The 24,449-nt window shown below is 41.5% G+C and overlaps 1 protein-coding gene across 7 annotated transcripts in view; it reads right to left on the bottom strand.

Annotated features, from left to right (window-relative positions):
• LOC119844693 (S-adenosyl-L-methionine-dependent tRNA 4-demethylwyosine synthase TYW1-like) overlaps positions 1 to 24,449 on the bottom strand; it is a 123,173-nt gene that overhangs the window by 93,675 nt on the left and 5,049 nt on the right. For all 7 annotated transcript variants that reach the window (XR_006276222.1, XM_043499423.1, XM_043499422.1 and 4 more), the window contains exons 4-9: positions 24,165 to 24,305; positions 23,507 to 23,608; positions 22,584 to 22,778; positions 20,764 to 21,045; positions 19,326 to 19,448; positions 5,116 to 5,242 (exon numbers count right to left, since the gene is read on the bottom strand). Coding sequence is in view for 6 of the 7 variants with exons in the window: in XM_043499423.1 (XP_043355358.1) it covers positions 5,116 to 5,242; positions 19,326 to 19,448; positions 20,764 to 21,045; positions 22,584 to 22,778; positions 23,507 to 23,608; positions 24,165 to 24,305 (970 nt within the window). In the remaining variant the exon portion in view is untranslated. The remainder of the gene's footprint in view (positions 1 to 5,115; positions 5,243 to 19,325; positions 19,449 to 20,763; positions 21,046 to 22,583; positions 22,779 to 23,506; positions 23,609 to 24,164; positions 24,306 to 24,449) is intronic.

The raw sequence follows: 24,449 nt of genomic DNA, 5'->3' as shown, positions 1-24,449 counted from the left end.
GTCCCATCCCCTTTCAAAAAAACTGATATACCTAAAATAGAAATAGAACATGTCCAGTTCTTCTCCCCACCAGTTTTACATTTGTAACTTCATCGATTTACACTGATGTAAGCAAAAGGTTAATCAGGCCCACAGAATCTCAATTATTACTACTTTCTGTGCCACTAATGCTATGCATCTAGCCAAGCAAATGAATATAGTCACTTCTCCATGAGCTCTTGGCAGCTCCCACACCATGACCCTGCTCAGCCTCAGTAACTCCTGCTCTTAGGGTATTATTTCTTTAACTGTATATTCCATATTTATTTACAGATACATAAATTCTCTAAGTAAATTTCGCAGATTTAGAGCCTCGTCATCTAAAACCACTGCATTCTTCTGCTTACAGTCACTTGAGTGAGAATAATTTTATTTTATGTTTTCACAACTCATGGTTAATATTTCCACAACGAACATTTGAATTCTATTGTTCCATCTATAGCATACATTTTAGTGGCTGCGCTGTTGTTACCAATACATAACCCAGCAGGAAGACTGCTAGCACTCCCTGGAGTTCAAGGGCTTTATTTTCCTCTTGATACACAGGGATTTACACATGCATCATCCCCAAGTCTGAAAGATGAAAATATAACTTTAAATATGCAACCAACATAGGGGTACATCACGCTTCCTAAGCCAATCAGTGACAGTGTCTATGCAGAATGCAGCATCACTTTCACAGCACATTTAGCCTTTATGGCCAGAAATTTCAAAGGGGCTCAGTACCCATAATCAAGTTCACATTTTCAACAGAGCTCAGAATATTGGGTGTTGGACCCTTTTGAAATTCTGGCCATCCGAATCAACAATGGGAGCTCCTGAGTACTTTTAAAAGTCTGGCCTCAACTGTGCATGCTGAGCATTTGGAAAATAGACCCTGAGCTCTTCCTGACGTCAACACCTGCACATCCCACACACGCTGAAAATCTTAGATCAAAGCACTTTACATTGACATCCTAATGGGATGAGAGAGCACCAAAGACGTTACAGGACTGAAATAGCCCCTGCTATTTCAGATACTGCGTTCTCTTCTATTATTTCTTTCCCTTGGATTTCTCTTCTACCAAGGCCCATCAAATAAGAAACCAATTTTCTATAACATGATGATTCTTTGACATTACAGAACAGGATGAGAGAAAGTACACATACTATTGTAATCGATATTCCCAATCATTTGGCATTTCCATTACCTTCAGCTAACAAACAGAAAATTAAGGTTATAATTAAATACAACATCATCAAGGCTGAGAAATCAAGCCCCATGAAAGTGAGGACATTCTGGACGTTAAGGCTCAAAATTCTGCTCTCATTTACACTGGTGTAAACACAGAACAATTCCAATGGACTTTCCAGCCAACAGAAGAATTTGGCCCAGGTTGCTTTGTAAGTATATAAGTAACATTACCTCAGCCACATTGTACTAAATACACACACACACACCCACACACACTGTGAAATGCACATGGATAATTACCCAGGCAGCTAGCCCACACTAAAGCCAATGTTTCCACAGCTTCTTTGCGCCAGTCCCCAAGCTAGCTAGATTAAAGCTAGCTCAGGTATATCTACACAAGCTGCAATCACATCCCATGACTAAAATGTAGACATATCCCAAGTTAACAGAGACATGGAAGAAGTCTTATTTGGAGTTTCTCCCTGCTTGGGTTCTCAGCCTTATTTTTTTGCATTTATACTCCCACTATTTAAGTTCCTCTTTACTGTGCTCTTCTTAAGCACCATAAGACTGTAGCTACAGTCCTCAATATAGACTTCAAAATGGGCACTGTGGGGGATCATGTTTATTGATACAAAAAAAATCACTTAGAGACAAATCTGCTTACTAGACAAATTATGATTTTTTTATTCTCAGCCCTCACCCTGGGATCTGCATGTCAAGATGGGTTAATTCTGACTTGTCTATCACCGATAATAAGTATTCTACAAATCAGAAAAGTTGAAATCCCATGAATGATTCATTAACCAGAACAGAATACAGCTTCCTATGCCACAGCTGATTTTGTAAAGCTAGCGGGATAGTGTAAAAGTTTACCATGTTTTTTGCATTAGTAAAATAAGCAGACCTGACCTGGATTACACACAAGGAACAGATGTGTTGATTCAGAATGGATTACTTTAACAGTCACTCTCTTCCGATCATAACCATAATTTAAGGCTGCTTCTACAGCTAAAGCCACACTTAAGTTTGCCATCCTCATCTGAATTCAGCCTCCAACACTTAGAAGTCATGAGAGGTAAGCTTTTCTACACACAAAAATTCATCTTCAGACCAAGCATACCAGGTTTTGGCCAAAAAGGAACAGTTTTGAAAAACTATAAGCAACTAAAGTAGTTAGAATATAAGCTACGTCTCAGCCCTACGTACATACTGTTTGCTCTGGCAAACAAAGTAATATCAATGGTTGATTTCTATTTTCAATTTCTATTTCCTGTCTGCCTAAATAGATGAAATCTACTATAAAACATTACCACTGCAAAGTAATATCACTGTAAACATAACACCCACAGTCAAATACTTGAAATAGACTCATTGCTAAGACTCTCTCTCTCTCTCTCAAGTTAATTATGCCTTCAGGGATAACGTTGAAAAGAAAGTGAAGTTTAACCCATAGCAACCAGTAACTGCTAAATAAATTATATGATCTTTTGAATCCTCTGCATTTTTTTTTTTAAAACCACCTTGTAAATATGTCTCTATAGTCTGATCTCTGGAAGAATGTTGTGCTGACATGTGAAAATAGAAAGAAGGCAAATTAAACGCCCATAGAGCAGGATGTTCTGATACTAGTTTTTGTGAATATAGTGTACTCAGTGCACAGTGGGAAACTGTTTCACTGAGAGGTTTTAATTTAACAGAAATGGGCATGCTTAAATTAACTCTTTGGAGACTAAGTTTATTCATCCAACTGTGATTGCTGGCATTTTCCAGAAAGTGGAAAAAGTAAATGACACATGTACCTAAAAAAAATGCAATCTGCCAACAGGAAAGTGAATTCTTCCCTGAACGTCTCAAATGATGAAATTTCTCAGGCAGATCTGCTCTGGTGTTTAAAACTTTATTTGGAGAAAAGTGGGCTCTGTGTGCAATTTTGATCATCTAACTGAACGTTTTTTATGTAGCACCAAATAGATATCTCGTCAGAGCCACAAAACCAAAGCAAATTAAAGGCAATTGGAAAGGTGAAGCTGCCTGAATCACTGCAGTCACTTTGCTTCATTCTTCCGGAAGACATAATGCAGCCTCACTATTGGGCAGGGCACTGCAATGCAAACATGGGGCCCAAACCCACAAGATGCTGAGCGTCCTCAGCTACCATGGCAGTTGATGGCCCCCAGTATGTCAAAGGGCCAGGGCCATAAGCAGCATTTATAATCACTTCCTATCATCAAAGTGTTTCACCAACTGAAAGAGACAGTAAAAGCCTCTCCCCTCATATCTATGCAGTAGCAGAACAAGATTCCTCCTTAGGTCTCCACAGATCACTTAGCAGGGTACCAGCTACCATGCTGCCTACCACATCGGGGTCAATCTTCCAACCCAGGGAACAGCCAGAACCCAAATTCCCAGGTAGCTAGTGCATGTTCTACTATCTCCAATAGATGCTACTGCAATGCACGCCATCCATCGCGCTTCACATTCCCTCTCCACCCTACGCATCTACCAGGATTCCTGCTCCTAAGACGACAGGCTAGGAAAGGATTTGACCTTAAAGTTACATAGGGGCACAAAAGTGCACCACATATTCAACTACTTTGCAGCAGTTTACATTGCATTTGTCACCAAAATTATGGTCTTCGGCAACAAAACCAAAAAAGACTTGAGCAACCCGGATGTGTGGGAGACACTTCAGGCTTCCGCAGGTGTCAGCAAGTAGCAAGACAGATACCCACATGGAGGCACTACAGGTTAGTGGCCAAGTTTTGCAGAACTTAATTTCTTACGAAGCCTTTGCTAGATTATTTTATTCTAACTCTGAGTTTTATGCATTTCCCATGCATTTTCCATCTGTCTAAGTTTAATCAAAAAAACAAAACAAAAAGGCATGTGCACAAGACTGGATGGCTGGGGCATGGAGCTGAGTCACCTTCATGTGACCAAGTCGAAGAAGCTAGAACACGCCGTCAGTGACTGAAAATGTTACAGAAAGGTCATAGCTGTTTGACTTACACGAAACAAGTTCACCATCTCAGACTAACTATTAAATCAGACATCTGTATCACAGTAGACACCCTTTTTCAGAAACTTCAGGAGAGGAACTAGTGTGTGAATGGGCATGAAAACTGAACTCCCCTCTCATCTTTAGAGCTGAAGACCAAACTACTCTCTCATATGCCCTTGAGCTACATTGCAGAGCATTGTGCTACCCTTGCCCAAGCTGTACTTGTTCTGGGGATTGAGGCTTTTGGTCTGCAGGGCTGTAAATCAGGCATTTTTCATGCATTCTCACGTACAGTTTTTTAAAATAATGGCCTTAAGTCCAATAACATCATTCGTATGGTTCTTGAAAGAAGTCATTATCTAGTTTTCCTCCAGTGGACCATTCAGATTCATTTGAATCAATTTCAGCACTGAAATCAGAGTATGAAATTGAGAAGAAAGTACTGGACTAAAATATTAGAAGTGAGGCCAATTTTCAAATGCCCTTCAAAAGCCCTCTCTTTTGGGAGCTGGATATGCACTAGGGTGTTTTCTTCCCAAAACATTAACAAACTGGCTCACGAAGAAGATTGGTGACCACTAGACTCCAAAATTCCTGATCAGATACTACTGTTTATGACTTCAAGAGCTGCTGTGCCCTATGAAGTATTTTAGGCCTGGACTGCTTGGTTTCGGCAATCTCACTAGTGTCCTAACTTTGCAACAGGAGGGCGACACCTACAAAAAAGTTTGTCCCATATCTATTATGCAGGCATCATGGAACCCAAGATAAATAAAAGACATACAATAGCTCAATCCTTTCTTCGCAATCCTTACATTGCACCCATTCTAACAAACAACTCAAACTTTTTGAGGCCTGATCCAGAATCTGGTCTCCACACCATCTAATGGACCCTCACCTTGTTTTGCAAGTGCATCTCTAAGACCTGGAGTGATCATCTCCCTCCTTTCACTCTCTTCATTTTTCCCACTGCTCTGCTGAGATGGACCTGTCCTGCCAGCTTCTTCCCCAAGTTCACATTCTTTCTGTTAAAAGAGAATGAATTACAATAATTTATCTAAATATGCAATAGTTAGACATAGGAATATTCCTAACAATCTCAAATCACAGCTATTAAACTGGATAACAATTCTGGCACATCAAGATGAACCTGGCACTCATGCAATTCATTTGTTAAAAGCTGATCATCCATTATTTCACTCCACTTCTTCGTCATGCTGTCCAAAACACTTAAATACCTGGATTTACAAAGGAGTCTAATGGAGATTGGCATCTAAATTCCATAGAAAGTCAATGGGTTTTGAGAACCCAATTCCCATAAATTCCTTTGAAAATCCTCAGCCATAGGGACTTTCATCTCCAAGTGCTTTACAACTGATCCATATGTGCACAGATCACATCTCCCAGCCAGTAAACCACAGCCACCTCTTGGGTAAAAAGTAGTTCCAGTCGTGCTCAGCACTGCAGTTATTTAGCACAGGTCAGGGAAGAATGCCCCAAAAACGTTTTAAACCACTGAAGGGTTTTAAATAGGCAAGACAATTTACTGACTTGGAGACATGAAATGTTTCTCCTACTCTTACACTAAATACTATAGGACCTTTCCTGATCAGTGCTTCAGACCTCTGTTTTATGTCTATCTGGAGCATCACACACTCCAGAAACATAACTTGTCCTTTCATGCTGTGATGCTGCATCAGTTCAGGACTGTCAATGCAGACCCAACCAACTGCATTGTTTAGAAATATGCTAATAAATCTCATCACTGAGCCCAACTAAGATTAGAGCCACCATTATCAGCCACAGTATAACAAGAGTATTAGACTCTCCAAGGATACAATGCTACAAATATGGCTAATCCCCAAAGTCTAGTTTGATATGAATAAAGAAACAACACAGATTAGTATAAAGTTAAAAGGAGGGCCAAAAAAGAGTACATGATAATTGTGAATAATTGCTGTACGAGTATCACTTCTGAGATTGTATTGCCATTTATAGTTGCCCTGACAGCACACATGGAAGTATATACAATTACTTTGATATTTGATGGAAGGTGTACTACATTTTTATTCTTAAATTCAAAGAAAATATACATACGTTACAGACAAATGATGTTTAAAAATGGAGTCATTCTGATTTCCCAAAAATCAAGCTGTTTTACAACCAGGTCCATTTTAATCAGCACCCTGATCTAGGTCTATTTTAAATCAGTAGCCACACACACACACACACACAGTACCAGGAAGTTCCAATAATTTTTTTCAGTTTTGGCTTATTTCTACTTCCTATTAAAGAAATGTACTATTAAACGTAGTATCCTATTAAAGATACTAATCAAACAACTGCTCTTAATTTCCTGAGCTCTACATGGTCTTCCCGACCAGATTCAGTAACTCAAACAGTTCAAGACATGTACGTATTTCATTTGAACTCCAAGAAGTTTTCAGAAAACACTTAGAGCCAGCTCAGAACCATCAAAGAATTCAGTTTGCCGTTGCTTCCAGGAAGTCATATGGGATAGATTATTGAAGTCATATTGGATAGATTCTACCCACCCTTCATATTGGAGAAGTACCTTACCTGTTCATATTGAAGTAGTACCTGTTGATTTCAATAGGATTACTTGTGCAGTAGGCATCAGTCATCAGAACATAACAGAATCTGGCCCTTACTAAACTAGCAAGACATGGTCCAACTTTTGCTTCTTTGCATTCATAGTTTGTTCAAAAACAGTTCTAAGATACAAGTACAGCATTTCATCAGCAATTCTACCAACATTTTTGTAATGCATCTAAAGTTTCTTAAAAGGTCCGCTAATACAAATCACAGAAACGTTGAGCTGGAAGGGAGCTCAAGAAGTCATCAAGTCCAGGCCCCTGTGCCGAGGCAGGACCCAGTAAACCTAGACCATCCATGACTCGTGTTTGTCCAACCTGTTCTTAAAAGCTTCCAGTGATTGGGGATTCCACAACCTTCCTTGGAAGCCTATTCCAGAGTTTAAATACCCTTATAGTTTGAAAGTTTTGCCTAATATCTAATGTAAATCTCCCTTTCTACAGATTAAGCCCATTACTACTTCTCCCACCTTCAGTGGACATGGAGAACAACTGATTATCATCCTCTTTATACCCTAACTTATCTGAAGACTATTAGCAGGCCCCTTCTCAGTCTTCTTTTCTCAAGATTAAACATGCCCAGGTTTTTAACCTTTCCTCATAGATCAGGTTTCCTAAAACTTTTCACTATTTTTGTTGCTCTCTTCTGGACTCCCTCCAATTTATCCACATCTTTCCTAAAGACACAGTACTCCAGCTGAGGCCTCACCAGTGCCAAGTAGAGCGGGACAATTACCTCACATGTCTTATATACAACCCTCTTGTTAAAATAAACATGCTTCTAAGTCCAATATAAGACACCACCTTCACTCATCAAGACACTTGGACAATAAAATATTGATGTTACTGAAAAGGCTTCATATATAAGCAAAAAGAAGGTAAGTTAGTCATCTTTTAAGTAACTATTGAGCATCTCTCTCTAAAAGCTCTAATTTACGTCTGGGCTAGATTCTGCCCTCCCCTTACTCAAGGTGGGCAGTACCTTACTCATAGTCATCCCATTAACTTATCGGAGTGCAGCATTACTCAAAATGAGTAACAAGGTAAAATTTCAGCTCTTATACTGCATAGAATCATAGAAACATAGGGTTACAAGGGACACAAGGGTCACCTGGGCTAACCCGTGCCAAGATGCAGGATTTGTTGAGTCTAAAGCATCCAAGACAGATGGCTATCCAGCTTCTTTTTGAAAACCTCCAACGAAGTAGCTTCCATGTCTTCCCTAGGCAGTTTGTTCCATTGTCCTACTGTTCTTACAGTTAGGAAGTTTTTCCTGAGATTTAATCTAAATCTACTATACTATAATTTGAACCCATTGCCTCTTGTTCTTCCTCTGTGGGCAGGACAGCATGTACTGATGCAGGAGCATTCCCTTTTACATGAGTAGAAAGCACAATGTGTATCTGTGTTGCTGTATTAAATGTAGTAATTCACATAAGTGTGCAGTACAAATAAATCCTATACCGAACCAACCTTTGCATACAAGAAAAGTCATCTTGCATGATTAAGTGTCCTAGCATATCTATTTTTCTATATACTATAATATGCTGTATTATCTCAGCAAAGTATTGAAGCATAACGAGTCTATTTAATTAGAAAAATATAATCAAAATCTGTCTATTTAATTTCAAAAAATAAATTCTTATTTTTTCCTACCTTTAAGAGACTGTCTACCACTTTTTCCCCAGGCTGATTTCAAAGTGTGTAAACAGAACACCAATCATTTGTTCCAATCTTAGCTGAGTACTCAATTTGTTTGGCGTTTGGTAAATATTTAATCCAAGACATTTCTTGAAGGGAAAAGCAACTTGCTGCCCTAGAAGTTGTATTTATTCATTTGCTTAATAATAAACCTTTCAAGTTTGTTATTTAGGATTTGAAAGAAAAGAACAAAAGTAAACAATTTAGCACAAAGAGTAAACTTCTCAAGGGTGATTTAGCAAGAAGCATTAAAGTAAATCTAAGGCAAGTTTATTGTCTTTCTGTAACAAATCAAGCAAGTAGTGGCTACAGCCAGCTTTTCTTGCCCTTGAAATAATGTGGCTGCCAATAAAACAAGCCAAACACTCATCTTTCTGTTCTATATTCACAGGCAGCAAAAGTCCAAGGACAGTGAAAACTTGGGAATTCAGATTTTTGCTACTTAAGGCCCAAATCCTGAAGCCTGCAGGAGTTTTGCTACTATATTTCATTGGGACCTAAATAAGGACAATTACACCTCATGCTTCCGGGCACAAGCTGACCTCAACCTTGGGTCAGGAAGAAATGTATTTCTCTTTATTCTTATATGTACAGCATAACACCATGAGCTAGGCACTTTATGGAATAGGCCAGAGAAATCCACCTTCCTCTGAATGACCAAGTATTAGTTATTATAAAAGGCAGAACATGGGACCAGTTGCCCGATTTAGTAGAGAAGGTTCTGTGTTTTGGGTTAGGATAGGAATAGAAACTTTCAAACATACAACATTCATAATCTGCAAATTCACAGCTCAATGTTTCAAATGCTTCTTTATATGAATTTCTTACAAACATGCCTGGAAAGCGCACACAAAACGTAAAGTTCTTTCAGCAGCGTGTGTTTATTTGGGGGTCCTGCCAATATCTGCAGACATGGAGGAGGACACCTCCACAGATGGTTATAGCTGAAACTGTCAAAACTCCTCAGCTGCATTTTTGGCTTCATTATGTAGAATTCAAAATATTCAGAACACATTCTGTGGATAAAATTAGCCATTTCAAATTAAACTACGCACAGTTAATTTAAGTCTTTTTAACCTCCCATTAAATGTGGGTCTTGTTCTCAGTGGGTCACAGCTGAAGAAAATCTGTTGATATAACTCACTATACAATTCTCTACTCCAGCATGGCAGCTGCCACCAATAATGTCCAAAAGATAAAACTCTGTCTCACAGATGGTCCAGACCATTACTTATTCTCCCAGGAGAAACATGCTAAAGACCTTCAGAAGTTGGTCTGGCTTCTGGAAGACTGGTTTTCTAGTCAAGTGGATCCAACCTTTTTAATGAAGGATAGTCTACAAATATTTGAAGGGCGCAAACACCAAGCAGACAGAGTTACTTAGTGTTATCTAAGGGGACAGAACTAGCAATAATGAACAAAAATGAAAGGGAAAAATTTAGGCAGGATTATCAGCCTCCCCAGGGAAGTGGTGAAAGCCCCATCGTTTCAAACATTTAAAACCAGAAGGGACAAAGTCGTAGAAAAACGTACCATAAGTAAGGCCCTTTGATTTCAGCTTTTACTGAAAATTTCCCAGCTTGTACAAAAGCTGTTACTCAGTTTTTACTGATTTTTTTTACCTGAATTTCGTACCACACAGGTACACAAAAATACTGATTATATTAAGAAAATCCAGTACATTACATTAGATAGATATTTACATTACATTAACAAGTTAATCTAAGTGTCAATGCAAGGCCATCTGTTATAAGGCAATGGAATGGAAGATATACATGCATGCACATGCACTGTACATACTGAATGTAAAGTTAATGAAATAAACCACAGCATTAAACTTCTCTTATTTCCAATACTCTTACTCTTCTCTATTTGTTGCTTTTTTTTTTTTGGTCCTCCCATCCCCCAGTATTAACTCTGATATTTACCCAGAAAGACTTGCGTTAATTTTTGGAACTGATTTTTCACCCATTTTTTAATTATTGTAATAAACCCAGATAAATTCCCATGAATTTTTAAACAAAACAAAAACTGAAAACAAAGGGCCTTGACCATAGGAAACAACACTGTCCTGGCAAGAATATGGACTAGATGAGCTAATATGTCAGTTCTAATTCAGACTAAAACCTCAGCTGAATCACTGAACACTAGTCAGGCAGTAATTGTTTGGGGTAGGATTGCCAGGTGTTTGGTTTTCGACCAGAACACCCAGTCGAAAAGGGATCCTAGCAGCTGTGGTCAGCACCGCTGATCAATTTAACAGTCCAGTCGGTGGTACAGCAGGACTATGGCAGCCTCCCTGCCTGCTGAGGCTCTGCACAGCTCCCAGAAGCAGCTGCATGTGTCCCCCATCTCCTATGCATGGGGCAGACGGGGGCTCCACACACTGCCCTTGCCCCAAGTGCTGGCTCTGCATCTCCCATTGGCCAGGAACCGTGGCTAATGGGAGCTGTGGGGGCAGTGTCTGCAGACCGCATAGCGTACAGAGCCGCCTCTGCATAGGAGCCAAAGAGCAGACACGCCGCTGATTCCGGGAGCCACTTGAGGTAAGCATCATCCAGAGCCTGAATCCCTGCCCCCCTCCCACACCCCAGCCCTGAGCCCCCTCCCGCCCTCCAAACCCCTCGATCCCAGCCCAGAGCCCCCTCCTACATCCCAAATCCCTCATCCCAGCCCCACCCCAGAGCCCGCACCCCCAGCCCAACACCTCTGCCCCAGCCCAGAGCCCACTCCCACAGTCCAAACCCCTCAACCTCCTGCATCCCAAATCAAATCAAGCCTAATTTGTCCTTGCCTAGAGGCAGAGTTATTTTCAACCCCACTTGAGATGGGTCGGTATCCTTGATCAACCACAGATCATTTCCTAACCTACACGTCACAAGTGTATACAAAAGGCCAACACTGCGCTCATCAGTAGAGCGAGATTAGCACCCCTAGAGCTACAATTATATAAGGTTATTGGCAGAAACAGGTTAACTCTGTTTCCCTGGCTAAGACCTACCTGTACTACGAACCAAGACAAACTCCATGGCATGGTTTTGTACCCAGAGGTTACTCCATATTAGTTTACAGGTACAGTTTAATATATCAGTTTACCGCATAGTTACGCCCTGTTTACATCTGTAAAATTGAGTCAATACTACTTCCTTTCTCCTACCCTTTGTCCATCTCGCGTATTTAAACTCAGGACAGACATACTTTCGTGCTGTGTACATACAACACCTCACACAACAAAGTCTCAATCTCAGCACTAGATACTACTGCCACAAATGACAGAGGGATTTCTGTCCATCAACTCTCTGAAGTGCTCAAACAAAAAATCAACCAATTTGCTGAAGGAAGCAAAGCTGTGCAACCTTAAAATGAAGAAAGGACCTGATGGGTAACGTATTTCAGAATAACCCCAACTTTAGAGAAAAGGAGCACGCTTTGGCAAGAGAGAAGACAAACTTTCAGGGTTCACTGCCATTTAGGGTCCATGCCAAACACTTGGACAGCGTGGGAAGGGGTGCGGGGTCCCAGCAGCACTTACCATGGCTCCCAGGAAAGGGCCACCAAGTATCTGCAGCCTCTAGGCAGAGGTACGGCCAGGCAGCTACGCGCACTGCCCTTGTGCCTGCAGGTGCCGCCCCACAGCTCCCCTTGGTTGCAATTCCTGGCCAACGAGAGCTGCGGAGCTGGCACTCGGGTGGGGGCAGCGCACAGAGCCTCCCTGGCCCACCATGGGCCGTGGGGCCACAGGGACCTGGGCAGCCACTTCTGGGAGCCACTTGGAGGTCGGGCAGTCAGGGAGCCTGCCTTAGCCCTGGATCCTGCTGCGCCGCTGTCTGGACTTTTAATGGCCTGGTCAGCACCGCAGACCAGAGCCGCCAAGGTCCCTTTTTGACTGGGCGTTCCGGTCGAAAACCAGACATCTGGCAACCCTACTCCACAACTAACTGAAGCTTTACAATTCAGAACGCTAAGCTCACTCAGTTAGGTTTGGATACCAACAGCTGACACCATGCTTCTTGCACAGATTTTGAACCAAAACTTGTTTCCTTACTCAAGGAAAGCTCCCACCAACTTCACTCAAAGTTTTCTTTAAGCGAAGACAGTAAGATTTGGCCTTTCACAATGATAAAACTATAAAGGCTCTCAAATAAATGTATGAACACTGAGGTTTACAAACCCCACAGGAGCTGAGTAAATATCCACCGCATTTTACAAGATGGCAAAAATGAGCCAAGAGAGATCAAGTGACCTACCCAAGAACACACAGTGAATCTGTGGCAGAACAGGAATAGTATCCTAAAGTCTTTGACTCCTAGTCCCCCACTTCAAATCCTATCCTGAACACATGGTTCATTTCCAACTACCTCTTTTCTTTTCTTCCCTCTGCCCTTGTATTTTAACTTTGCAACTGTATCCACACACATTAAACTTGTTTGTTTTGGAAACAAAACAAGAACATTAATATTAAGATAGTACAAAGAAAAATATGCATGCGTGATTAGCTCTCAACAGATCAAAAAAATTAGGTGATTATAAATCTGAAGGTTAATAAAGCAATTCCTTTTGGTAGGACAGATCTGTACTTCTAGTTTATCACAATCATCCAGCTGTGGCAGACACACTGTATTAAGAAACTGTATCTCTGTGATTAATGACCATAGATTTAAAGGCTAAAAATACATCCATTAAATTTCACATTTATCTGATAAACACATTTCTGGGGAGTTACTTTAGAGGACAGAGAAGGTGCACCACATTTTTATCAATCAAAAGCAGAAGTAGCTGTTAAATCTGTCACAAGCCAACACCTTCCTCTGATAAACAAAAGCTGGTTGGGGGAATAAAACCAAGCCATATTCTCTGTTTGAAAAGCAACAAAATTGAAATTACAGCTAACAACAAGAAAACATAGGAATTACCTTGCTAGGTCAGACTGCATTCCATCTAATCTAGCATCCGGTCTCTGAGTTACCAGTGTCAGATGCTTCAGAGAAAGGTGCAAGAAACCCCATGGTGGACTACTTATGAAGTAACCTCCCCATTGGGCTAATTATTCCTAACCACCCATCAGTTAGTGGTTGCCTTATCTCTTAAAGCATGGAGATTTCTAATATGCCTTGGCATTTATTTTATCCTGTCTTACAAAACTGTGGATGTTTTCTCAGTGGTCACATGCAGGTTTCAGGGGGTCCGCCAAGCAGGACCAGTGTTAGACTCACTGGGGCCCTGTGCATGGGGCTGAAGCCCTGGACCCTGAGCCCCACCACCTGGGGCTGAAGCAGAAGCCTGAGCAACTTAGCTTTCTGGAGCTCCCTGTGGTGTGGGGCCCCAGGCAATTGCCCTACTTCCTACCCCCTAACCCTGGCCCTGGCTTTTATATGCAGAAAACCAGTTGTTGTGGCACAGGTGGGCCATGGAGTTTTTGTAGCACACTGGGGGTGGCCTCAGAAAGAAAAAGGTTGAGAACCCCTTATCTATATGAAGATCTAATCCCTTTCTTGAATTCTGTTAAGGGCTTGGCTTCCATTTTAGCTTGTGGCAGTGAATTCCACAAGTTAGCTCTTTGTCATGTAAAAAAAAAAAGTATTTCCTTTTATCAGTTTTTAAGTCCACTTTTCCTTGCATTATGAGAAAAGGTCTGCTGCCTATATCAAATGCCATATTTTGTATAATCCTAAGAAACTTGCAGTGTGTAAAAGGCAATACCTACAGCAAAAATCTGGTCTCGATTTCCCAGCAAGTCATGTAATGGGAGATGGAATTTCATTCAGCAAAATTAAATGAAGATTAACTGCAGAGTTCTGAACAAACATGCATTATTAAGATGCTGCTGTCATGATCTCGCTCATGCTGCCATAGCATAAAAATCAAGACAACAAGGATTTATGACTAGACGTCCCAGGCATTCAAATCTCTGCTACCAGTCCTTACACAGCCACACAATAGATTAAAATTAGGTCCTAAAAATCTTCAAAAATTATCTTTTACTGTCCCCTACGCACAAAGGAAATGTAGAAGTGTACATCCCAAAGCCAGAGGAATATTAGAAGGACGAGTTTGACATCATATAGTAAAGCCTGAAATATTTATAGATCATCACTGTTAAAAAAAAAATCAGAAGCTAAGATACAACAACGTATTCTACAAATAGATTTTTTGGCCCCTTTCTGCTCTCACTCATCCCATTTTAAGTCAAAGTGATGTAATCCCATTGATTTCAGTAGAGTCAGTGTGAGATCAGAATCAGGCCCTGTGAATTTAAATATTCAACACATGCAACTCAGTATTCTGTAAATTGGTTTTTAAAATTATCTTAATTTGAAAGACAAAAGCTCTCATTGCACTAATGCACAGCAGCTGAAGTAAGGACAACTCTGCAAAGAAGGATGCCTTGGACTTAACCAACAACAGTACCTTCCATCTTGGAAATCAGACAACTCGATAATGAAGAATTAGTTTCACATTTCAAATTCTTCTGCATGTTAATATCACATCTTCAGTGTTTATTTTTATTACAATAAATGACTGCACCTATGGGATCATTCCACAATTCAAGCATTTGCACAAATTCATTAGTAAGTTAGTCTGCGTATTCCCCGGGACATTCATCGCAGAAGCAAAGCAATGCATTCTCATAGCTAATGATACAGACAGCCACCTATTTAGCTGCTCGAATGCAGCAATATGGTCATATCCTGTCATCGTTCTGTTTATGGAGCTCCACTGAAGTCAACTAGAGTTTTTACATTAAAATTAATAGCAGGATATGACTGTAGTTAAGAAACCTATCCTTGACAAGCAATTTTTAAAAGAAGAACGAAATGCAACTTTCAGACATTAACACACACAGCCAACACATAGCTAGAGGAAATACAAGAGTCTTCCCCCGGGCCTGACTAAGGCCAGATTTTCAACTATAAACTTACATCACGAGAGGGTATGAAAAATCCACACCCCTGAGCGATGCAGGTTATACTGACCTAGACAGAGCTATGTCAATGTCCTGTCAACATAGCTACTGCCTCCCACAGAGATGGATTAAATATGCTGACAGGAGAAGCCCCCCATACCATCTTCACTGAAGCGCTGCAGCATTTTAAGTGCAGTCCTGCCCTGAGGATGCTTTGGAGGTATTTAACTGCCACAGGTGAGGTTTTTAGATGGAATATCCATGGGGGAAGAGATAAAAGAAAAAATACTTCCCAAGTCTAAGCTTTATGAATTAATCCAAAATCTTAGACAGCTACAGAACGCACAAGAAGTAGTTTACTCTTACAAGTAGCCTCCCTGAGCTCAAGTGGGTCTACTAGTGTAAGAGTTGCAGAATAGAGTCCCTAGATTGCATGGGGTAGGGGGTTGCACTTCTGGGATAGCCAACCTACATAGAGTCTGCACAAATAAACCACTTTAGGGAGGAGGGGATTAATAAAAGACTCCAGCTCCACAGACAAAAGGGGAGGATGAGAGTAGAGACAGAAAACTCCATCTTAGATCCTAGAAAGGCCAAGTGTCAAGCAACAGTGAGTTTTTGTTGTCTATTTGTAACACTCAATTATACTGGAAATTCTGACTCTGGTCACTACCAGGGCAGCGATCACAAAACGTTAGGAAGCAGTTGTAGTTTACTGTTGTCATTTGCTTGTTCATAAACTAGACAATGGACTATGCATATTTTTATTTTACATTGCACATTCCTTATGCTGTTGCTAGATTTTATTAGTCAGCGAAACCTTGAGGTCTAATGGTTGCAAAAATAATTATTTTCCCCCTTTAGTGGTTTCAAGTCATGTCACAAATGAAGGCTACCAAAAAGAATCTTTTATTGGACCAACTTCTGTTGGTGAGAGACACAATCTTTCAAGCTTTAAGTCTGGAGAAGAGCTCAAGGTGGCTCAAAAGTTTGTCTCTCTTACCAACAGAAGTTGGTCCAATAATCGATATTACCTCACCCACCTTGTCTCTCTCATATCCTGGGACCTCCACAGCTACAACTACACTGCATACACAAAGAATCCCTTTTTCTTTTCTCCAGTGACCTCTAGTGGTGAATACGTGCGACAGTGAAGCCAAAGGAGGACCGTACCCTATTGCAAATAGGATCAAAGCGTGTTAAGGGTGAGGAAGATCTAGTAAGTGGAAAATAGTTTCCCCACAATGGAGATACAGATACTAAGCTGACACTATACTAAGAAAAGGTAGACATTGAGATACAGTCCCCATCTTCCCCCATGACAGTTAATGAGGCAGTATGAGCTCAGGGGAGAAACCCGCTAATCTCAGAATTTCCCCTTGAGAAAAGAGATGAAGTATCCTCAGACAGCTCCATCCCTTTTCAAGGGGTTCTGCATTCCTTGCACTCCCATGTTTCCCACTGAAATCAATTAGAGTTTTGGGTGTTGAGGCAATAGAAGATCAGGCCTGCCAGATTTCTCTCCAACTGTCTCTTAGAACTAACTGGTAACTGCCATTACTGTTATGGACCACAAAGAAATGTGCACACCAATTATTTTTATTGCACACACAACTGAAACTTTACAGTTATTGCCTCAGATGCCTTATTAGATAAATCCAAACAGATCTGCAATATAACAGGAATAATGAGCATGTAGCAGAGGCAGGAGGTTTTGTTTGTTTGTGGGTTTTTTTTTTTTTTTTTTTTTTAAACACACACTTTTGGCTACTGAGAGCATTTAATAAAACCAACATAAAATAGTAGTCCTAGCTCTGTAGTAGAAAACTCATCTTTGCACTTGGCAAAAATAACTTCTATGCAATAACTTCTGAGGGCACTTCCCATTCATTGTTCAGGAACACCACTTTCTCCTCTACGAACCCAAAGTAGAGTCAATATTTGTGTATGCACCTGTATTTCCAAAGAGAGAAACTTCTGGCCCTGTCCTAGCCCCATTGCATTTCAAACCTTTATTTTTCTTCTTTTCTATTAGACATTTATGCTGCAGTCACCCCTAGAGGCATCAACCAAGTCAGAGCTGCATTATTCTACAAACAGGTCAAATATATAGCAAGTGACAGTCCCAGTGCATAGAGCTAATTCCTGCTCTCTTAAATTCCTGAAAGACTCTCCAATTTTCTCCTTTAGTCAGGAAAGATAATTGAATCAAAACTTCATGCTAGCAAGCACTCTTGTGACAACATGAGCACAGCTGACTGTCCCAAAGTTTCCCCTTGTTGCAAGACCAGGTGTTGCAGCACTTGCACCTCAGTTTCCCCTTAACACTCTTCAGCCTACTCTTGCCAGAGAGGTGACATGGCCCTCCAGCCAAGCCACTTTAAACATTCAATCCCTTCCAGTGTAAAAGTCCCTTAGTCTAAGTCCAATGCAACACCAGAACAAAAGAAAGTCTTCTTTACAGGAGGGCTTCCAGCAGCAATGGCCTGTCTCACCTCCAGATCCAATCACCCCAACCATCCAAGTCAGGTCTACCCTCCTTCAAAGGGACCCTGGCAGGCCACAGCCAATTCCTAGCTCACACTCAGCTTTTTACTTTTTTAGGAGCAAGCCATCTGCTCCCACCCCAGCCAGCACACAACTGCTGGACTTTCATCCTCAGGCAGCTCACCTGTTCTCCTCCCTAGCCCAGGGATTCTGGCCTGCTTCTGCATGGAGCTCCTCTTCTTAAATCCAACACCCAGCGCAGGTGTAGCAGGGTGGGACTAACTGAACAGGGCTGACTGGCCCTTACAGGGGAAAGCCTCCCTGTTACACAAAAGCATTCAGCTGTCTAACATGATTGAAGATACTGTCATGCCACAGTCTCTATAAAGCAGGGGTGGGCAAACTTTTTGGCCCAAGGGCCACATCAGGGTTGCACAACTGTATGGAGGGCTGGGTAGGGAAGGCTGTGCCCCCCCCCCAAACAGCCTGACCCCCACCCCCTCCCCGACTACCCCCCACCGATCCAACCCCCTGCTCCTTGTCCCCGAACCGCCCCCCCGGGATCCCACCCCCTATTAATCCCCACTGCTCCCCGTCCCGACTGCCTCAACTCCTATCCACCCCCCACAACAGGCCCCCCGGGACTCCCACGCCTTATCCAACCTGCCCTGTTCCCCGACAGCCCCAGAACCTCTACCTCATCCAACCACTCCCTGTCCCCTGACTGCCCCCAGGGACCCCTCACCCAACCCCTGCACCGCCACACGTGCCCCCACCGCCACCACCCCCTTACCATGCCACTCAGAGCGGCAGGATCTCGCAGCCCCGCTGCCCGCGCAGCAGTGTAGCTGCAGGAGAGGGGGAACAGCAGGGGAGGGGCCGGGGGTGAGCCTCCCTGCCCGGGAACTCATGGACCAGGCAGGATGGTCCCATGGGCCATAGTTTGCCCCCCTCTGCGATAAAGGCATGTCATCGTCATCTGCTTGTCCACCTAAAATGGAGCTTTATCCATTGTACCGTGGCATCATGGTGACATCATATTGTTCACCCCCCAATTGGAGGGAAATTTTAAAAACGAAACATCTATGCTGCCAAGAGCTGTACTCTGTGCACTTTTCAATCCACATTTTTCCAGGCGTCAGCACCCTTTACTACACTCCTGTAACTTTAAAATAAGACTGTTGCCAAAACTTTTGAAGGGGGAAAAAGAGCACTTCCCAACCTACCTCCAAATATTTTAAGTCACATTTTTGTTGTGTCCTTAGGCGATAGCCAACTGAATTTACTGCTTAGTTTATAATTTACCTATATAGCTACAAGCCGGAGCAGTAATATTTTAATCAACTCACTACCTTGATGATAAAAAAACTCCAAGTACTGAGCTTGCTCTAATAGCAGTACCTTGGCCTTCTTCATGTGAACCATAATTTTGCCCAGATCTTCAACATCAATGACAGAGTTACGGCTTCCATCTTCCTCAGTGCCCGACTCCTCCTCGCTGGTGGTTTCAAATAAATCCTCCATCTATGCAATAAAGATTGCAGAAGGAATTTTAGAAGCTTGCGTACTATATTAAATATAAACACCTGCCTATTCGAGCCTGCTGATTCAATTACACAACATGCGGCAAAGACTTCTGGAAGGGTTAACGATGGGACATTTGACCTATACAAGGCACACAACCCCCAGCTGTAGCAATAAAAAGCCTGATGAATTGTTTTTTTTCAATGAATTTAAGAGTACACAAAGCATTTGACCCTCAGTCTCCTGGTAAATCTGGCTTCCAGATTCATTCCACTCTCTCTCTTTCCTGATCCATCCATTTGCCACCATGTCATTGGCAGTTTAAATCAGAGGTTAGGACAAAGGCACCCAACTCCCATGGGATTTAAGCACCTCAATCCCTTAGGCTCCGTTGAAAATCCACACCAGAGTGATCAATATCACAGTGAACAAAACAGGAAGGGAACTGTTGTTCAAATTGTAAACTCCTCAGGGCAGGGGGCTTGTCTTACTCCCCTGTAAAGAGCCAGGCACAGCAGCTGTCCTGTATCAATATTAACAAAGCCTATTCCTCTTGTGGTAGCCTCAGGAAGAGGCAGCCTTGCACCTTCAAACCCATCTAGGGAGAAGAGCAACTGTCTTCTGGTAAGGTCTCTAGTGCACTAGAAATGATGTCCTGTGCTCGAGATAGATGATTCAAGTGTCTCAGCATCAGCAACTGTTGCTTTCACTTTCTACAGAGCAAAAGAGATGATCCCCTAATCAAAACCTGTTAACACAAACACTGGGAGAGAAACAAGCAGTTAGACATGTAAGTATTCAGAAGAAGAGACAGAGCTGCCTCAGACAATGCTGCCAATCTGCAGCTGAAAAGAGACCCTGGATCAAAGTAGCCCACCTGACCAGCGACAGACTGAAATGCTAGTGATGCTGTTAACTGCTCCTATGGCACAATAAATAAGAAGCTTCACCCCAGCGGTGGAGATAACTTAAGACCCCTCTGAGAAATCAGCATGGCTCCCCTTTATGTTAGCTCTGCCACATCCTTGCTACCATTTAAAGGGAAACTTCCTTGTACCATTCCCCCTAACTCCCCTTCACACACACAAGCTCCAGTTCTACTTCTTTTCTGGCCCTCTACTTGTACCCTCCCCAAGGCACAAGAGCAAGGGACCGGTGTGAGGGAAAAGGTCACATAGTGGATCCAAGCCCTTAGAGCTGGGGAAGCAAAGGGAGGAGTCCAATACCTCTCCAAGAGAGCCCACAGATTTCCTTAAACCAACCCAGCTAAGAGAGGCTTGTCACAGAAGTAATGCCCTGTGATTTTTGGTCCTACCTCAGTGTTCTCCTGCTCCGACACCCTTTGTTCATGATCCAATCCCTCCTTGCTCTGCTTCCCTTTGGATTTGCACTTGCCTTTCTTACAGTTCCCGCTACAGGGCTTCTTCTCCCCTTTGCAAAGTGCATGGAGCCTAGCAAGGAACCTGGCCTTCCAAGCGTCGAAGTCAGCCTCGATGCTGCCGTGCTTGCTTTTGGCTACATTACAGTCCCCCTCCGCACGAGTCATGACACGACTAGCACTGAGCATCCACAGCCATTTGTCAATGTTTTTTCCAACCTAGGACAGTAGAGGGAAAAAAGCCCATTAACAAGGCACAGGAACTCACAGAGACAGTAATTCAGAAAACAAATTGGACAGGAATTTAGAAAGATGTGGCTAGATGCATGGCCATAGCAGGCTGACTAAGTGATTGGGAACCAGGGATTTCTGCGCTCTGATACCAGCTCTGTTAGATGCAGAGTATGAACTTAAACCTTAGCTCTATATCTCATAGTTTCTTCATCAGTAAAACAGTATTGATATCACCACTGAGTCTGCCAATTCAGGGTGCTAAACTGTAGAAAAAAATGTGAACAAACTGGAGAGAATCCAGAGGAGAGCAACAAAATGATAAAAGGTTTAGAAAACCTGACCTGTGAGGAAAGGTTAAAAAAAAACCTGTGCATGTTTAGTCTTAAGAAAAGAAGGTGGAGAAGGGACCCACTAACAGTCTTCAAATCTGTTAAGGGCTGTTCTAAAGAGGACTGTGTTCTCCGTGTCCACTTGAGGTTGGAAAAGTAGTAATGGGCTTAATCTGCAGCAAGGAAGATTTAGGTTAGACAATAGGAAAAACTTTCTAACTCTAAGCATAGTTAAGCTCTGGAAGAGGCTTCCAAAGAAGGTTGTGGAATCTCCATCACTGGAAGATTTTAAAAACAGGTTGGAAAACTCTTGTCAGAGATGGTCTAAGTTTACTTGGTCCTGCTTCAGCGCAGGACGCTGGATTTGATGACTTCTTGAGATCCATTCCAGCCCTGTATTTCAAGGATTCTATAATAGATGTGTTTTAGGGGATAGTTTTTCATTTCACAGCATTTGCTAGTAATAATGAAACCTATGTATGCAGAATACCAGGTGCTGCCATCAGGCCATCAAGCACTGTACAAGTACATTAGTCTGATAAACTACATCTTTTTTCTCTTTCTGATTTAGATAATCTCAGTCAGTTCATGAAGTTAAACACCATCAGACTATCACATAGTTGGTGAATATCAAGATTTACATGATCCAGTATAGTAAATGAAATGCAGAGAAAGGAGTACTTTAAAAAAAAGGAGAGAGGCAACTAGTCAGTGGTTTATTTTGCTTTTTAAAAAACATACAGAACAGCTTCTGACAAAACAAATATAACAGCTTTATCTACTAATTACTGGTTTTAAAAGCCTGGAAATTCATTTCACAATGAGAGATTTACAAAATGTATTCTGTAAATATTACGAAGGCTGAGGATCAGAGTTACCATATAGTTTTACAAGTATCTGAATTGCCATCCTGAGGAAAACAATCCACAGGTTAACATAGTACCAATAGGAATCATTCCTCTTTGCTTTGAATGGGTGCTGCATTTGAAGGGGAGTTGGATCTGGCCTTAAATACTGCATCCTTTAAACATCTAATTTTCCAACTTCCTCTTAAAAGCAAGGAATCTCCAGAACACTAACTGCCTAACCTGAGCGGTGAAGAACACTATCAATCTCACTGATGTCTGCAGACACTGAAGATGCTTAGCAATTCTTCAGGATCAGAAAACAAAAAGAAAATCCAGAGAAACTCACCGTGTTGTAGTGGTCCACATATACTGAATTTCCCAAGCCAAACACAGCGTATCTCATGCCTTTCAGATAGGTTTTGCCAAACCTAAAGTCATTCACAGTCTCTTCTAACCATTTGCAGAACCATGCTGCATTTTCAGTTGGCTGTCCATCAGTGTAGGTAGCAACCAGAAACACACAGATATTTTTGCTGATTGCCTGAAGACGTCATAGCAGAGGAAAAGAATATTTTGAAGGGATGATCAGTGCATTTTCTAAACCAACTTTAATATTAGAGTGTCAGGAAGAGAACGTTATTGTCTTTTTAGAAGTCTAGGTATGAAATCTAGGGCAGAAAACACTAGGCATGAAGCCGGTAAATTCACTCTTTGTATAAACCATGGATTCAATAAATTGGAAAACTGTATTAATAAACATTTTGCCCCATACAGCATTTCCATTCAAAGATCTAAAGGAACTTTATGAACATTAACTAAATAAATCTCAACACTCCAGTGAAGTAGGGATGAACTATTACTACTCCCAGACAGTACACTGAGGCAAGGACTTGAGGAATATCTCTATCTTACTGAGAAAGCTTGCAGCAGAACCAAGAAAAGAACTCAGATCTCCCAGGATCATAGGTCTGTGTTCCAGACAGAGACTATCATTCTACCTCCTCTTAGAAAAGAAATAGCAAGTTGACGTCAAATAAGGGCAAATATTAAATTATTTCAAGGTGGTGTTTTAGGCTGTAAGAAGCCCAGCATTGAAGGTTCCCATTTACCCCAAAGATGCACTCTTCAACACAAGTCTTGTGGGATTTGCAGAACTAGGGGAGGTCTGCAGGGAGATGCAGAAGAGACAAGACCTCTCAACAGACCCAGGGAATTGTTACATTTATATATTTAACCTGTCTAGGAAGGGGAAGAAAGAAAAATACTAACCTCTTCAGCTAGACAATCATCTGGATCATAGTTTCTCATGTTAATGATTTCTGCAGGCAAATTAAGGGAGACAATAGCTTCAGCAAGAATTGTTGCAAATCCCTGGAGAGAGAGACATGGAAAGGCTTTATCTGCAATAACCCAACCGAAGGAAGAGTCAAAGAAATTCATGAGAGGGCGTTAGAAACTCACAAACCTTTTAACAAGAAGCTGATATTTCATATGGCTATCATGTACAGAAATAGAACAAAGACAACTATAAAACACACATTTTCTTTTTTTAAAAGTGAAGCGCATTTTGTTTTGGAAAAAGTGAGTATTTCTACAGATACACAAAAATCACTCAACTTTAATCAGTTTTTGTCTTTGTCAGAGAAACATTATAAAGGAGCATCTCTCCACACAAGGGGAGTTTAAAGTGACACCAACAGATTAATAGAGTATATTTTAAAAGGTTCATGTAACAACCCTGAGATTTTTCAAGATGAATAATTATTTAAAATCTAATTTCCTCTTCACTTTTTTCATTGTATTGGACAACAAAAACCTAGACAATTTCACTTTCAAGTTTTTGCACAATGCACTGTTTGCAAGCCAAAGTTACGCTTCAATAACGTTTTGAATTAACTTTGTCCAAGCAGAATAAAATTACTTTTACCTTAGCAGTGCCAGTCTGAGAGCCATAGAAAACTTTCACCCCAGCAACATAAACCTCCTTCGTCTTTGGCATTGTATATCCATTTATTAGCACATCTTGTGTTACTTTAGATGGAGTTAGCTTCTGGGTGGATTTTTCATCCTACAAAACAATTGTAGTATCCCAATCTTACCCCTTTCAAACTCATCTTAAACTAGTTTTCACATAAAATGCAAACCACCTAGTCAGATCTGCAGCATTAGGTTAGTGAGCGCTAGCAAATATAGCAGTGATCGTTTTTAGAGT

This window comes from Dermochelys coriacea, chromosome 17, assembly GCF_009764565.3.
Source record: "Dermochelys coriacea isolate rDerCor1 chromosome 17, rDerCor1.pri.v4, whole genome shotgun sequence".
In the NCBI taxonomy this organism is placed as follows: domain Eukaryota; kingdom Metazoa; phylum Chordata; order Testudines; family Dermochelyidae; genus Dermochelys; species Dermochelys coriacea.
Note: the sequence above shows the minus strand (reverse complement) of the source record. Positions and strands in the feature narration are given on the sequence as shown.